The 17,441-nt window shown below is 36.2% G+C and overlaps 1 protein-coding gene across 1 annotated transcript in view; it reads left to right on the top strand.

The window, feature by feature from the left end:
• Nucleotides 1-1,713: 1,713 nt before the first annotated feature.
• Nucleotides 1,714-17,441, top strand: part of Sema3c (semaphorin 3C) — a 153,929-nt gene continuing 138,201 nt past the window's right edge. The window contains exons 1-2 of the mRNA XM_031380038.1: nt 1,714-2,412; nt 4,285-4,425. Coding sequence (XP_031235898.1) covers nt 4,323-4,425 — 103 coding nt within the window. The 5' untranslated portion in view covers nt 1,714-2,412; nt 4,285-4,322. The remainder of the gene's footprint in view (nt 2,413-4,284; nt 4,426-17,441) is intronic.

Raw genomic sequence — 17,441 nt, forward strand, 5'->3', positions numbered from 1 at the left:
TTGTTGAATTAAACTTCTTATTGTGTTAAAAAGTAGATAGACTTAATTTTATTATGCATAGTCAAATGATAGTTGTATTTACTATAAAGTGTAGTGGCATGACATCTGAATTTAATAAGGAGCAATTGCTAAATATCATTTACTATTTTAGGTGACTGTTAAAAACTTATTCTCTTACCAATATTAAATATATACAATTCAGTTATTATCTATACATACTTCACTGTGCCATTGAATTTAAAACCAAGGTCAAACTATTCATCTGATTTGACTCAGTTTCCATCACATCCCCTTTAATAGCCACCTTTCTAATCTCTGCTTCTCTGAGAAAATTGCTGTTAATTTAACAGATAAGTAAAGACTGGGAACATTGCCTGTTTGCTTTAGGCCTGTTCCACTCAACCATAGTAGTCTTCATGTTTGTGAAAAGGTAGACGTTTTCTCTTCTGTAAGTCTGGAAAGTATATACAGTGGAAGTTATGGTGGGGTGTCCCAAACCCAGACACATTGTCTTGGTTGGTTCATGATGGTTGTGACTGACACCTAGGCCGATTGGCTACTATGAATACTGGAGCAAGGAATCTGAAAAACCCCGATTGGCCTCACATACTTCAGGTAATCAATCAGTCAGGGATTCGTGGGTTATAGGTTAATTATGTCTTTAGTTTATAAAGATACTTCATACTGTTTTCCACAACAGTTGCACTAATTCCTACCATCTCCTCCAGTCTGTGCTTCCTGTCAGCAAGTTTTTCCTCCTTTCTTTTTGGTATCAACCATTCAACAGCTTTCAAGTGTTATCCCCCTGTGGCTTTCATTTGGATCGCTCAAGTGATGAGTGATATGGAGCCTTTTGCAGCATCTCTTGCCCATTCACGCACTTCTTTTGAGGAAATCTACTCAGGTCCCTTGTCCAATATGTACGTAGGTTAGGTGTATACAGCAGAGATAGTCCACCTTAAAATGCAGACCATCACAGTCAAGTGAATCCTGCAACGATTATGAATTTCTTTGGCTTCATTTCCATATATCTCAAATATATGGCAAAAATCAGACAGTCCTATCTACTGGTGTCTACATAGACACAAAGAAGATGGTCCCCTCTAATCACTTACTCTGGCAACCCTCCTTCTTAGGTCCTGCTAAGCAGGGATTCTCTTTTGTAATCTTAGAGGTGTTTCCCGTGACAGCTTTGATAAGAATTTAAAGATTCTACCTCATTTTGTAAGGCAACTGTGGAAGTATACAGGAAATAAATCGCACTCAAGGGTCCCTCACACAGTGACACCTACTGGGCTGAAGCAGACAATGATTTTTTTTTTTTTTTTTAAAGCTCTGCTTAGTTTACAGGGAGTGAAAGTCTTTTCTTTTGATATTCAATCTTTTAATTCACTATGGTCAGAAGAAGAACCCCCCCTTCCACACACACATCAAAGTCAGCTTAACGAGTTTTCCTGAAAGCAGGGCTACAAATAACTCGCGGCTGTGTAGATTTATGAGCCCCAAAGTGTTGGGGCGATTGGAAACAGTATTTTTTAGAACAAAACAAAAAAGTGAAAATTCTTACAACTTCTGTTTTGGGAGTATCCGGGACAGGAAGGTGCTGGATATGATTCAGTGTGGAAAGGTCAGCATAATTACTGATTTCGGGACATTAGGGAAACGCAGCAGGAAACAATACTCAACAGATTACACTTCTGGGAAAAGGGAATAGGTTACTCTCCTCTAGCTTTAGAAATTTTGCAGCACGGTAAAGGCAAGATCGGTGCCCTTTCAAAACGGTAACTCTTTGCCTTAAAAGGATGCAGGGATCCTTCCTCTGGCAAAACAACTGCTTTGGCACTCGGATATTTACAGCCTAGCCAAGCTTGCGTGCTTTTCAAGAGGCGCGCATAGCAAAACCGTCTGAGCGCGCCCAACGAGTGTTCACTGCGAAAGGCAGCGTAAGGAGAAGAGTCTAGCCTGCAGCAGAGCCTTCCCGCGCCGAGGCCAGCCTGTGCTCCGCCCTCCGGCTCGTTGCCACCGGTGGCCAGGCGCTCCCTGGGTGGGGCGGCGGCCCGTGCAGATGCGCCGGGCCACGCGGGGCCGCTGCTGCAGCCGGCTGGGCGGTGCGCCCGGGCAGCCTCAGCCGTGCGCCGCGTCGCTGTAATCGGACACCGAGCGCTCGCCCCCGGCACCCGGCCACTTGCCATTCACTCCGAGGTGCGGGGTTGAGCGACGTGGAGAAGGGCTCCGGGTGCCGCGGCTCTGCCGCCTTGGATTCTGCTACAAAGAAACTCAGCACGGACCGGCAGGAATCCTACCCTCCGGACTCTCTTAAGTCTTTAAAGGTCTTCTGGGGAAAGGACCTAGGGGACTGGGAATCCGAGCCCCGAGCAAGTGGCTGACTTCTCTGGATCTTTTCCCACCTCGGTAAGTTGGACTCAGATTTTCAGTCCTACTTAGTTAGCGAAATAGAACTTTTCTGGGTCTGTGTACTGACTTTTTTTTTTCCTTTAGTGTGCTCAAGTCTGGGCATTTTCTTAGGAGCCCACGCGGCTCTTGAGGAAAGCGCTCCCAGAGGAGTCTGGCTGGAGGTTGTGGCACCTGCCGAGAGTTTAAGTTCCTCCAGTGCTTTCTAAGGGGGGAAAATCGAAGGAACCTACATAAAATAACTATATTCTTGTATTTACTGATAATAGATGACCAAGCATTAGCAATCACTTTTAAGTGTGCGAGTTAAAGGAACGAAGTTGTACAGGACTCGGGTGGGGAGATGGCAGTCACAGCCCATCACTAAGTGGGACTGAAACCAGGGTGTTCTATAGATCAGCTCTACCTGATCGCCCATGTCATCTAGGCAGTATTCTTCACAATTTATAGAGCATATCTTCTTTAGGGGAAGCATAGGGGATTATGTACTGGTAATAGCAATATGTAAAAATGTACAAATGTTTCTAACTTGGTTAATAAACAGACTAAGGTTGGACATACTAACAGTATCCCTTCCCCCAGGTTTTAACTACTAAGTCAACAAATCCCAGGGGTAAAATTCTGAGGGAAAGTCACCCATAAAAATCAATTTTCTTCTAAGTTAATTTAGGGATGACAGGGTGAAAAGGTTGTGGAAGCAGGAAGAAACTGTTTCTTTTGAAAATTAGCAACACAAACATCTCTAGGGTTTCTTCCATCTGTGTGGTAGAGGCATAGAGTTTCATGTTGAACTCTTGCAGCATATGTGCTACCAATGAGACCAGTTTAGATTTTTCTTTGAGATTGCATGCTCTAATTGTCCTTTCCTTCTGTGTCAGAGAAACAGCCTTTTCATTTTTTGTAACAGCTCTTCCTTATTGAATAGAATCAATAATGTATTTTCAATTTAAAAAGCCATCTAACACAAGACCTGTAAGGATGCATTTCCAGACTAGACCTGCTTGTCATTTTACTGAATAATTACACTACATGAGAAGTAATGGGATTTCTTTCATGGTCCTGAGTTCACGTGGCATGATGTGGCCAGTGGGGCTCATATAGGTTTGTTCTAACAGTACCTGGCCTCCCTTTACACTTAGACATTAGTTAATAGCTTATATTAATTTTATAGCTACAATTTTCAAACAAGAATATTGTCTCTTTGATTCATTGTTTGAAATTTTGATGGCACACTCTCTGGTTGATTTATGTAAAATATGCCTTAGTGGATATGAGGCTCCAGTGGATTACTCACCACGAGGTCATTGGTTTAAATTTGGCAGGAGTCCATGGTTACCTCATCTGCATCATTTAACTGCTGCCTGGTCATCTGCATACATTGGCAGATAACTTATTGAAGTGATTTACTAATCAGGGATGGAGCACAGGTAGATTTATGTATGGAAACACTATTTCAGAGGCAATTAATCCAGAAGAGTTAATGAGCATGGAATGAATGGGTACCCATGAATGGTACTTGGAATCTACTGTATTTATTAGGGTGAGTATTTTCAATCTTCAATACTCTATCAGTATAATTGAATGAGTTCTAAAGAGATGAGGTATTGAGATTTGTTGAAGGAATCAATTAAGTTTTTCCACTGATGCTTTGTTCTGCTTTGATGTCAGCATCATTTATATGAGAAGATAAAGCAATTGTCTGTTGCAAAGACTTCCAGACACAAATAAACCCAAGTGTTTCCATTTGAGAAGTAAAGTCATAGCACCTCCTACTGCTTGCTGACTGCAGACCTTAAGCTGCATTTCTAAAAGCTGTTATCTCTGGTTTAAAGTTAAAGGATATTCCACAAATCTCTTATCTTTCCTTTAAAGGTATTTTTCCTTGGATATTAATTTCCAAATCAGAAGAAATGGCATTCCGGGCGATTTTTGTGTTGGTTGGAGTATTTATTTGTTCCATTTGTGTCCGAGGATCTCCCCAGCCCCAAGCAAGAGTTTATTTAACATTTGATGGTAAGAAATTTGATACAAACTTATGAAAAATATTATTGGAGGTCTTGTTTTTTTTCTTTCTTATCCAGATGAAACCTTAACATGCTGAAGAGAATAAAATCTCATTATTTAGCTCTCACAATATTACCAGGCTACTCTTTAAATGCCATGGATTCTTATTATTGGTTAACATTTGCATTGGAAGAAGTATTTATGAAAATGCCTGGAGTGTGTGCTACTTTAAGTTTTCCCCTTAAGTTTCATCTGGATAGAATGGATATTCCAGGGAGATAATAAGGAGCTTAAGGTGTAGCATGTTTTATGCCATCTGGTTCTGCTGAAATGCAGCCCTTCTCACCAAATTCATGAGTAGAAAAGGTTACATTGATCTCGTCACTGTAATAACTCCAGTAAGTTCCAAGTATTAGCTTCAAAACTGGAGTTGTTCTAAAGTTGGTTGTTGCTTTTTTTCTATTTCCAAAGTATTTCCCATGGTTGGTTTTTTTTTTTCTAGTAAGGTGAAAATTCCGTAAAAATATTTGGGACAATGCATTCATTATTGTTGTATAAAACATTGTTTGTTTTCTTAAGCTTAGAAAAGTCATAATTTCAAATACTGATTTATATAAAAAGCCATATGGTGCTTTGAGGGTGTTGTTACCAAATGTGTACATGAGGTTACTGTATATTGTTCACATCCATTGTAGGTGGATGGTTGGCTTAGTCATGTGAACCTTATTAACTGGACAGATAAAATATGAACTAGATGAGAAACACTACCTTGCCTTCAGGACCATTTTTGTTTGTTTCCAAGTTTTACACAAATCCTGTCATTGCATATGCTTAGTTGCTTTCAATGAGGGTACTCTAAGGCCTTTGCATAGGAATTGCGGAAAGCACACTTACCGGTCCCTTTTCTCTTTGTTTTTAAGTTCATAAGTGCTCCCCCAAGGTCACCGTGAGCACTGGAGAGGCCATATTTAGAGCTTATTGAGTGTGAGCTTCTAATTGCACCCTTAACCTTTGTGCCTGACATTTCCCCTTAAAACCAGAGTCATGCTGTTTACATGTGAAGAACAGGGGCAACAATGACTGCTTTGAAATCCTTCTACTTTTCTTGAATCACAAAAGCATTTTACAGTTGCTTGCTTGTATTTTGTCTCTAAGTTGAGATTATCAATGCAGAATAAGAACAAAAGAAAGAAAGAAAGAAAGAAAGGTAGGAAGAAAGGAAGGAAGAGAGAAAGAGAAAGAAAACCTCAAGGAAAAGTATAATTACCTATATTTTTCTTACTGTGGAGGAAGATGACATGGTCTGGTAGACCAGATATCTAAGGCTGGTCCCCTCTATGGCATTAACACTAACCCAGACTTTCTGTGTAAATGTATGCAACAAGTGATTAGTCACTTAGGATACTTCAGCAAATCTGTCTTTAAAGAAACAAGTACAATTTATGTTTTCTAGAAAAAGTTATGTCTTTTAGAAAAAAATGTCAGTACTCTATAGGAGAGTGGTGCTGGAATGTAGAGAGTGGAAATTATTGTAGACTTTATTTTATTGTACATCTAGTGTTTAAACACATTTAAATCAAAACAGATTCACAAAGAATAGGTTGCCGTTATATGGGAGTTATGTAGACTGTGGCATTAAAAAATCAACCTATCAATAAATAGTTCCTAACACTTGTTCATCTAAAAATTATTAGGACTCAACAGAATAGAATATCACATACTACAAAGCCATCTTTGTAACTCCAATACTGATTTGAAAAGATATAACTACAAGAATAATCTAAATTAAATTCTTAATTTTAAGATAACTTCAAATATTTCTATAATAAAGTGGTAAATATTAATCAATATGTTATGAAAATAACTTAAAGAAAAATAACTACAGTATACAAGTTTCAATAATTGATTTAATAATTAGTTTAATAATTAATTAATTTAAGATCATATTCTTGAGAGTTTACCATTTATCTAATTATCATGGATAAATTTCTTATTGTTAAGATTTCCATTACTTTATAGTAACTTTATTTTAGAATAATGCAATACAAATTACAAAGTTTCATCCAAAGGGTTTTTTATTCATGTATTTTTTGAGACATTGTCTAACACTGTAACTATGTGGGCTTGGAACCCATTGTGTAGCGCAGTCTAGTCTTGAACTTCTGACAATTCTCTTAATGCAGCATTATAAACATTGCAATTTTAACTTGATCTACAACCATTCAAGGTATAAATTTTTTATTCATGGTTGTGAGGTATATGATTGCCTATTTACTTAAACACAGATCTGGGTCTTATTTTATATTTCAAATCTATGGCACGATTTTTGAACCTAAAATCTAGAAGTTGAAGGCATTTGAGGAAACTATTGTTGCGTCAGACAGGTTAGTTGTTTCACCTGTCTTACGTGTGCAAGCCCTCGTTAGTACCTTGTCTGCTCTCTCCTTTGTCTCGTAATCCTCTCCCTCCCTGAACCTGGGTCTCCTGTCTGTCTCTTCTAGTGTAAAACATTATTAAAAATTGTTCAGACTTGTCTCCCTTGAAGTCCAAGTAAACACTGCTGTCAATGTAAAGGTGTGTGAAAAAGGACTACCTTCAGCATCCACATTCCATCCCGCCTTGCAGGGGATTGATGGAGTGATAACATTTGGGCAACTGTGACTTACAGACTGGCTTTCTATGTTGATCTAGGGCAGGTCAAGGAGATGGTTATCAGTCCTACCTGGAATGTATGCCAGATGATATAAATCAGTTACATTCCTGCTAGCTGAATCTTCCATATTATAGAATGAAGACTTCTATTAGATACATTGTAAGTTTTACAGTTCTTATTTTATTCTGAATATCTTTGAAACACATTGAACAAATGCTCTGCCAGTGCTATTTGTTGTCTTAAAAGCCAATAGATCCACAGATTCAGATTTCATTGCTTTGTTTATGTTGATTCTTTTTTGTCCACATTAAAAATGTTAGAATCGGTAAGGACTGTGTGGGAAGAGATGGCTACTGTGTTCAAGGAGAAAGCCTTGTATACTAGCCAAAACCTTGCAAAAAGTTTCGTCTTCTCCTCACAGGTATTATGTTATATATTATTTCAGGAAACTAGTGCTCTGTGACTTGATAAAATGAATCAGCTGTCTTTAAGTGTTTAAGAAAATATTTCTGTACTTCAGAAAATGTTATCTGTACTGAATTATATAAATTCCAATTATTGTAGTAAATAGTTTACATATTATTTCTCTTTAAAATGAAATATATTCTTAAAAATAAAAGTTATTTATCATATTTCACTTTTATCTTTCCTTAGTCTGTAGGGTCTGTAGTAATGTTCTTTATTTCATTCCTGAGATCAGCACCATGTACATCCATTATCTCTTAGTTGATTGCTAAACAGATTTTAGCAGTCTCTTTAGATATGCAGAATTTTTAATATTTTTTCTCATGTTGTCTGTTAAATAATCATTAATCTATCAACTAAAATTTACTATGAACTATTTTTCCTGTTGTTGAATGTGTTTTTCTGTTGGGAAATTCTTTGAATGGAAGCATAACTAATGGAATTTAGTTCTTTCTTCTATAATATTTATTCATGCTATAGATTTTCTTCAAATATCTACCACGGACTTTGTTAATGTGCATTTATTCAGTCAGTTTTTTTCTTATTTGCTTAGCTACTTCTTCATTTTATCTCTATATTGATGATTCGTCAATATTTGGATTTATAAAATATTTTTGTAGATTTCTGGCTTAACTTCCTGAAAGAAGGCATATTGTATGCTAACAATTATGTAAAATTTATGTAAGTATTTTATAACAGAATTTGGTCTATATTGAAAATAATATATATTCTCCTTTTATTGCACAAGCTATATGAGGAAACACAAGTAGATCTAGATGGTTAATAATGTTTTTATATACTTATTTATTTTCTATCTATCTTCCTCTCAATTGCAAGCAGAAGCAGATGGATTGTTAAACTACTTATTTGTGTGTTTCTCCTTCATATTCTGTCAGGTTTTGTTTCAGGTCTTTTGTTTCCATTTTCATACTGACATATTTTGAAGTACTGTACTCCTCAACTTTTGAATAAATTTCCATTATGAAACATCTGTGATTAGTTCTAGTAAAAGTATTACACATAGTTTTGATGTATTTGACATTTACCTTTGTATAGAGTAAAAATATTATAATTTATTTATAATTAAGTGAGGGATATTTGTAATACATTCTATGATTTAATAATGTGAAAATATTAGGACATATATTTAAATAGGCATATATATGTACACACACATATATATATACATATATATGTACATGTCTCTCTATATACATATATATGTACATGTCTCTCTATATACATATATATGTATATATGTATATATGTGTGTCTATGGACATATGCCTAAAGGCAGAATGAGAACTAGATTTTCCTGAAATAAAGAATATCACAGCTTAAACTCAGTCCATAGCTCTGACTCTTCTTCAGAACTTCAGTCCACCAAATGGTCTCCTTATTATGTTTATAACACCATGAACTAAAATTTAAGTTTAGTTGTGTTTTATAAGGTTCAGGGATTTTTCTTTCAGGAACTCTTAATAATATTTGACGGTGTATTCAAGAATATTTTGTATAAAGAACCTGAACAATAGGAAGAAAGACAGTAAATGTTTTAACAATCTATATGTTTGGGCTGTCTGATACTTTCTAGGTGTAGTATATTGGGGAAGCTGTTTAATTTCCCTAACCCAGATGTTATTCCCTATAAGACAGTATATATGTTATGAGTGTTCTAGAAAAAAATCAATGAATTTTGTTTTTAAGTGTGGCCTATGATGTATATCTATTTTAATGCTGGAGTGCTTGTGTGAAAATTAGCATTTGTAGGTACCCCTAATTTTAAAATGTGGTCTTCATTTATGCTCTAGTGGAGTCTTTTCTACTTGCTCTGTAAGAGTGGTTCTCAACCTTCCCAATTCTGCCACCCTTTAATTCAGGTCCTCATGTGTGGTGAGCCCTAACTGCCCCTCTAGAAACTGACATTCATGGTAATGAATGAATCTTGAATTAAAATAAATTTTGATATCTTTCGATCCTACAATACCTTAGCTATAATAATCTCCTTAAACTACAGCCATCTTCATCTTAAACCAGTGATAGATTCCATACAAAAATATAATAGATCCCCGCTGATCTGTCACTCTTTTAGAATGTAAGTATCACAGAGTGTTCAATTACTTGGCAGAGATGCCTTTATGTTCATCCTGTGATGCATATCTAGTGATCAATATTTTAAGTCTACCAAGCCCGATTTTCTACCTAATACCCGAATAAGTCTATAGGTTCCAAATATTGAGCTTTCCTGTGAGTCTTTCTTAGTTAATCCACAAAATTCTTCCTAATTGTTCCATTTCTTTCCATAATAGACCTTTGAGCCTGTAATTTTTTTACTGATGGAAAAGTATTATATATTCATTCATCTATCTAAGATCTTGATTGAATTCAATACATGCAAGCATATCTAGAAATGATTAGGCTTTTATATACTTATTGCCTCCAAAGTATTTACTCTCTTTAAATTTTTTTATATAAAAAAATCTCTTTTATTATGATGATCCTGGACTCAATGAGGAAGCAATGTCTTTGGTTTGCTTCCTGAGTGTCATGGCACTGTGTATGAATTGGAAGGCTCTATAGTACTTCATAGTGACAGGGAGACTCAGGAAGAAGACAATGTGGCATTGCTACTGCTCCCTGACATCCTGATGATATCAATTATATGTATGAAAATTGTCCATGAAAGATGAGTAAATTTTCATATATGTATATATATGTGTACATATATATGTATACACACTTTAGAATCTTATATATATCTTCTGAAATATGTACATATATATGGTTTTAAAGTTTTAGATTTTTTTCATATCAAATGTGAATATATATATATTGAAATTCAGAAATATCTGCCCTTTGGAATGCTTTTAGAATAGAGAAATTAAAAGGGATCCAGCAGCAGCTTTTCACTGTGGTATAGTATTTAGAATAATGAGTTTTATGTGAGTTTCTGGGGACATGTATTATTGTTATCGAAATAGCAAACTTTAAGTAGCTATGTTTTACTACTGAGTGACAGTTGAGATTATTAAGGGGGCTCATTAGAAACAATCTGTTACTACAGATATCATTATGCCCCATGTGCTTGCCCATTCCTTTACTCTGAGCACTCTAAAGATAGAAGCTTGTAAGCCTGTGGAAATTCAGGGCCACCTGATTTAGAGAATGAGTTCTAGGCCAACCAGGACTATATGGCGATACCCTGGGGCTTTGAAAATTTACAAAAGAAAAATAAATAATTTACTCATGTGGAGGTTTTGTCTCCTCTAAAAACATGTAAATTACCAAGTGCGGCCTAAAACATAATCCTAAGTGCTGAGGCATCACTTTTACTGGATGTATTCTTATGTCAAGAAAATAATATCTTAAAATAGTATAAGACTAAGGTAATCTAAATAAGCCATGGAAATCATTCAGCCATGATGATCATCTCCTTCAACAAGTAGAAGTTTAGATTTCTCTCTACATTTTCTTTTGGCTTAAAATTCACAACTAGTAAGGTACTCATGAAAAAAATGGGTGGTAGAGAAGTTGACAGTATGAGTCTGCAAGCCATTGCTGGCCGTGGCTCACCAGCATAGCAGAGACATCCCACTGGAAAATTGATTTTTAAACATTAGTTACTGATTATGTTACGTGGACCTCAGAAAGAAAATGACACTCGTGGGATTGAAACTTCCCAAGGATTTCCTGTTTGATATATGTGTCCTTGCTAATCTTCCAACCAGTCCCCCAGCTCAAACATAAGGTTCACCACTAGATATGAATGCAACTGGCTTCGATGCACAGAGGTGACTGAAGGCAAGTTCAGAGTTTGGAAACAGGAGCATAAAGGGTAGGGACGAACTTTGCCATGGCCTCTAGATTTACCCTTTACTCTGCCTTCTTTTTAGCCTTTTTCCACTGCTGATTGTTCACTAATAAGCTGTGAAAGTCCTCAGGCCATGAATAGTATGCAAATGAGAGAATTTCATTTTGGATTAAAAGACAAAACATCTTTTATCTTATACTATCTGCCTCGTTTGACAAGCACCTTAGTTAATTAAGCAGAACATAAAAGGACCCCAGAGAATTAGTGAGCCACATGCAAAGCTCGGAGAATTGTTATTGGATAATAAACTGAAAATAATGAATTAGTTTTTCATGAACTCCACTAACATTGACATTAGCCGGCACAGTTGTTGAAAACAGATTGTCTTGTGGTTACCCCAAGAGATAAAAATAAAGCCGGTTGTTCCTGATTTCTCCATTCATTTGGAGAATGCTCACTGTGGATGCGATAAATCTTCTGAAGTTTTTAGTTCTCAGGGTACTGTGATGCCTTTGTAGTCTCCTTCCAGGAGCCTAAGTTAAGTGCCATTTAAGGATCATGCTCACCTGCATTTTTTAATGAACCCAAACTCAGCAAGGGGCCCAGTATAAATAAAAGGCACTTAACTCTTTCTTTCCTGATGATGTTATTGATAAATGCAAATGTGGGTCAGATGTTACTAAAACAGAACATTGAGGAGGGTAACTCTAGGATTTAATGCAAAACAGCATGTTGAAAACAATTAAAATATTAGGAGATGAGAGAAAAAGAGAGGAAACCCAGTTTTTCCTATACACCTCTATAGGAGTCTGGCAAGCTCACACAGAGCCAAATCTCATTCATAAGCTTAGATTGAAGAAGAAATTTAAGTTCAGGTATTGAAAAGAATGACTTGAAAAATATTAGAATGGAAATAATTTATTTCTACAAAGTGCTATTTATATATTCTCAGAAATACTTAGAATGAATTTGAAAATCTGTATATTACTCTTGAAAACATTATTTTTATTTTTGGCAAATTTCCTCAGATTCTATTAAATTTTGTTCTGCTACCAAAATATGAGGTCATGATATTATGCCAGTATAAAAGTATATGATACCTCAAAGGGATGCAGAGGAATGTCTCAGACCAGACAGGTAGAATTTTTCTCTTCTTAGTTGTGCATATTTTTGTCTTCTATGTTTATAAAAATGTTTAGTAATTTGTATTTATTTTATAGTAACTATCATTAACATGGTCCCTATTGCACGGAATATTCTAAATAGTTTGTGGTACTTCATGTAATTCTAAAAATATTATAGGGTAAGCAGTATTTCTAGCCTCAAAATGCAGATCAGAGAATTAAGTACCTGGGTTGGTAGCCGAGGAATACAAAGGGAACATGTTAAAATAGAAGCCTTCATGTCAGACTGGAGAGCTCTGGAGAGCTGGAACCATTTGTACAAACACTTGTAGAATTAGTTCTGGGACCTACTGAATCGAAGTAAATGAAGATGGCATTTCATAAAACCCACTCTCTCCCATTCCATCAGAGAATAACACAATCTACTGCAGAGTCCAAGAGGTTGAAGTGGAACAGAGAACATCAGGATAGGAGGAACCAAAATATCATGCATGCAGTGTGAGCGAACTGCCCCAGTGCTCTACACAGCACAGAGGGTAGCCGTAGATCACCATAACCTATTATGTGTTTCATAATGAACTCCATAGGAGGTATTTGAAGTATTCCAATACAAAGACCTGATGGGCCAGTGGTATAGTTTAGTGAAAAGCATGCGCCGAAGGCCCTGAGTTTAATTTGTATCACCAAGTCAAATGACCCTGTACTCAGAAACTACCGATATATCTATAACTAATTGCTGCTTGAAGAAATGGAGACATTTCTCATCATTGCGTATTATGAGGATAAGCATGCACTAAATTATCACCCATAGTAGGGGTGTACCCCATAAATATGTACATTTATTTTTGTAGATCAAAAAAAAAAAAAAGAAATTTAAAAGTAAAGTGGAAGCCAGAAAAGCAGAAAGCTAAAGTGTTTTTGCTGTTCCTTGAAGTGGCAATCCACTCTGAGGCATCTGTGGAGCCTTCCACAGAACATAGATGTGTGTTTACTTCAGGAAAGGTCTGGTAGTGTGACTGCGGGAGGAAGCAGAGCTCAGGTGAAATTACTCTATGGAAAAATGTATCGTCTACTCTCATCATTTGTCGTGCAGAGTGATCAAGGCATATTTTGTAGGGTCATGCATCCTATGCTTTCTCTTAAAGAGAATGATTCACATGTACTTCCTCACAGCCCTGTAGCATTGCCTAAATAAAGCACCAGAACTCACTCAGTTGTCCCACGTCCTTAACATATTTTATTTGAGGAGCCGCCTGAAGAACACTATCATTTTGGTTTTCATTCCATTACTATGATCAAAAATGATACATAAAAGCATTGGGCGACCGGGACAGTGGTGGCACAACCTTTAATCCCAACACTTGGGAGGGTGGTGCAGGCAGATTTCTGAGTTTGAGGCCAGTCTGGTCTATAGCGAGAGTTTCCAGGATAGCCAGGCCTATACAGAGAAACCCTGTCTCAAAAAACAAAAACAAAACAAAAACAAAAAGTATTGGGCAAGGATGCTTCATGTGTCCCTGAGAAGATCCCAACACTCCTTTGTTGTCTGCACTTTCGGATTCGGATTAGGATTGCTTCAATTGTCAAATAGAACACATTACAAATTGAAGGAAAGAGAGGTAAGACTGTTGCTAACACAGAGGACCAGCTGGCAAGAAAGGTCCAGGACAGACAGAGCTCAAGGCTTAGCTATGTACTATTTTAGGTCACAGAGCAATGTGCTGAGCTGTAAAAATGGCAAGTCCTCTCTTCTCATCCAAGGGGCAGGCTTCTCCTCAGCCATCATTTCAAGTCTCCCTTCTTATCCAGTAGGAATTTACAGCCTTGGAGAACTCAAGGTTAATGCATTCATTCTGCAGAGTGCATTCTCCTTTTTGAAGAATTCCTTGTTATCTCTTCTGTTACAGAATTTCTCTGCACAGAGGCCCTAAGAGACTGGGTGATTGCTCACCTCCCACAGCTTGATGGTAGTTCTGAGAGCACTAGAGGATAGAAAAGTATAAGAAGAAGATTAATCATAAGCAGAACATGTGTCAAAGCAGAGGCACTCTATAAAGCACTAAACCCAAAGAAATATCACGCTATGAATATGAATATTAACAAACTGAATTCATGATGTTTTCTCTAAAGTATATACAACACTTAGCTTCAACATGCCTTAATTTTTAAATTACTTTTAATTATCTTACATTTTTATTTAGATCTTTATTTTTAGAATTTTTAACCTTTCATTTTTTATTTTGTCATATTCTTTAAAATTTATAAAATATTGTAACAATAAAAATGAGTATTATAAAAGTTGTTTAATAAAAAACAGCTATCAGTTGAACAGTCTTATGTACATACTTATCTACAGCAATATTGAAAATACATACACTTTTCTCAATATAAATTTTAAATAACTCCAAACATATTAACTTTATATTTCAAAATAACACATCACTACCAGTTTTTTTCAAATGAACATAAACAGATAAAGTCTGTTTGTTTGTTTGTTTGTTTGTTTTGTTTTTAATAGAGCTTAAAATCTTGGCTCTTACTGTGGTACAAGCACCAAATAAGAACAATTTTTAGACATTGGATTTCATGATAATAAGGCTGTACTTCAATGACCCTCACGTCACCAAAGGATTTTACCTCCATAGTAGTTAAGCTGAGAGTTGACAGTTCTGCTGTGCCAAGGAATGAATTGTAGGCACGATTTTTGGATACAGACTTCCTGCTATGGTCAAAGCTATTTGACTTGAGTGATGGTTTTCATTCTCAGCCCACAGAGAACAGGTTACATTCATTTAAGAAATGGTGTGTGCATTAATTTTAAGGCAAGTACACAGCATATTTTTATCTTAATAATCTAATTAATGTATTTACAGTACTAAAATCAAATCCGAAGTCTCAGTTGGCTGGACAAGGATTACACAACTGACCTATATACCCATATACCCAGGCCAGTAACACTGCAAATGATTTTATATAACAAATGTATTTCTTCTAAAGAGGACTCAAAGACTGAGACAAATCAACTATCATATTCATTACTTTAAAAAGATTGATCATTCTTTTATGTCATATGTCCTTTTTAAAATTATTTGATTTTTGAGATAGTGTAATTGCATCATTTTTCCATTTCCATCCCTCCCAGTCTCTCCTATATCTCTCTCCTTGTTCTTTTTCACATTCATTGCCTCTTTTTTTGTTAACTGTTGTGACACCACCACTTATATACATGTATAGTTCTAAATTCCTAAGTACAATATATTCAGTCTATGTAATATCATGTAGACTGCAAGCTTACACATGCTAATTATTTATATTTATATCCTTTAATTTATGGAAATTAATTAGCATGCTTTGCTTGTCTTTTCCATGTTACTGCTCTTGTAATCAGGTTAATTTGATGTGCACCATGTATTAGAATTCAGGTTTCTTGACACCAGTTTGTATACTTCCTACATATTAAATGTATCTTTCATACTGATTTGAAGTGATGCCAGTAAATGCTAAATATGGACGAGCAGTTGAAGCACTTGATGATGAAAGTATAATAATGACTACCTTGCAGAGGCAGGTGGATTTCTGAATTCAAGGCCAGCCTAGTCTACAGAGTGAATTCCAGGATAGCCAGGGCTATACAGAGAGAAACCCTGTCTCAAAAAACAAAAAAACAAAAAACAAAAACAAATGAGTACCTCATTAGTCACTTCAATATTTGTCAGTATTGTATAATGCAGTGCCCAAGGTCTTTCTGGTAGAAAGAGATAAAATTTTTCTTAAGATCAAATCTTTACTGTATAAAAAAGTGAGTGGATCGTAGAGAATTCATTTGTATCTGAACATAAATGATAAGGTTTAAATGAAGAGTCTTGGGAAAAACACATTTTAGTTTATCACCTGAGAACAGACTGTTGATCCAGATAAAAAGAACTTGCTGTCAAGCCTGACACTCACTCTTTTGAACCTCCATGATAGAAGGAGAGAATGACTCCCACAAACTATCATTGGACGTCTACATTCAGTGCTCTTTCAGTAACACATGTGTGCCTCTGTGTGCTCTTTCTGTCTCTGTCTCTGCCTGTCTCTGTCTGTCTGTCTGTCTGTCTGTCTGTCTGTCTGTCTCTCTCTCTCTCTCTCTCTCTCTCACACACACACACACACACAAATATCTGTAGTATAAAATCTTTATAGAAAAATAATACTCTTTTGAAAATAAGTAGAAGAACAAATGCTGACAACTAAACACTAATAGTAAGCCCAAGGGAGGAAAAGGATGGAAATTATTCTTTAATTTCAAAACAATTATTGGAACACTTAATTTGTGTCATTGGGCAATCAGACACATTACCATTCTTTGAACAACATCATTATGTATCTGTATATAAAAGTTGTAAGAAAAGAATGGGAAGAAATTGGAGTCTCACTGCCATTTTACAGGAATGTGACTTTGAAAATAACCATTCTTTATAGAACCAGTCTCTCTGGCCTCAAGAGCTTCCAATTTTGTTGATCCTTCTAGCCAGATTGTCATTCTATAAATATAAGCATATGGGCTCCTTCTCCTTTCCATGAACAGTAATACTGGGGACATTTCAGGAGACCAGAACGTTGAATTGGAATGAAACAATGAGTGTATTATCATCACCAAAAGAACATTTTGAATTTTATTAGAAGAAACCAATTAAGATGTTATTTTCAAGCAAAGAGCTTGGCATGGCTTCAGAAAATTACTTTCCAGAGTCAGGCAGGGGCTTAGCAGGCACAGAGAGCCAATCTTGCTTAGAGTTTTGACAGCATTAATGCACATGCCACTGGGCTTTTCTTCTTTAAGCTGATTCTCCTAAAAGCCATGCTTCCTGCCACTGTTCTACATAATTGCCTCAATTCCAATTTCCATTAGTCCAGCAAACCTGCTGCTACTAGAGTTGTGAGGTCTCTGTGTGAAAATCTAATTATACAAAACCTTTTTCAAGGCAGT

This window comes from Mastomys coucha, unplaced genomic scaffold (assembly GCF_008632895.1).
Source record: "Mastomys coucha isolate ucsf_1 unplaced genomic scaffold, UCSF_Mcou_1 pScaffold19, whole genome shotgun sequence".
Lineage (NCBI taxonomy): Eukaryota > Metazoa > Chordata > Mammalia > Rodentia > Muridae > Mastomys > Mastomys coucha.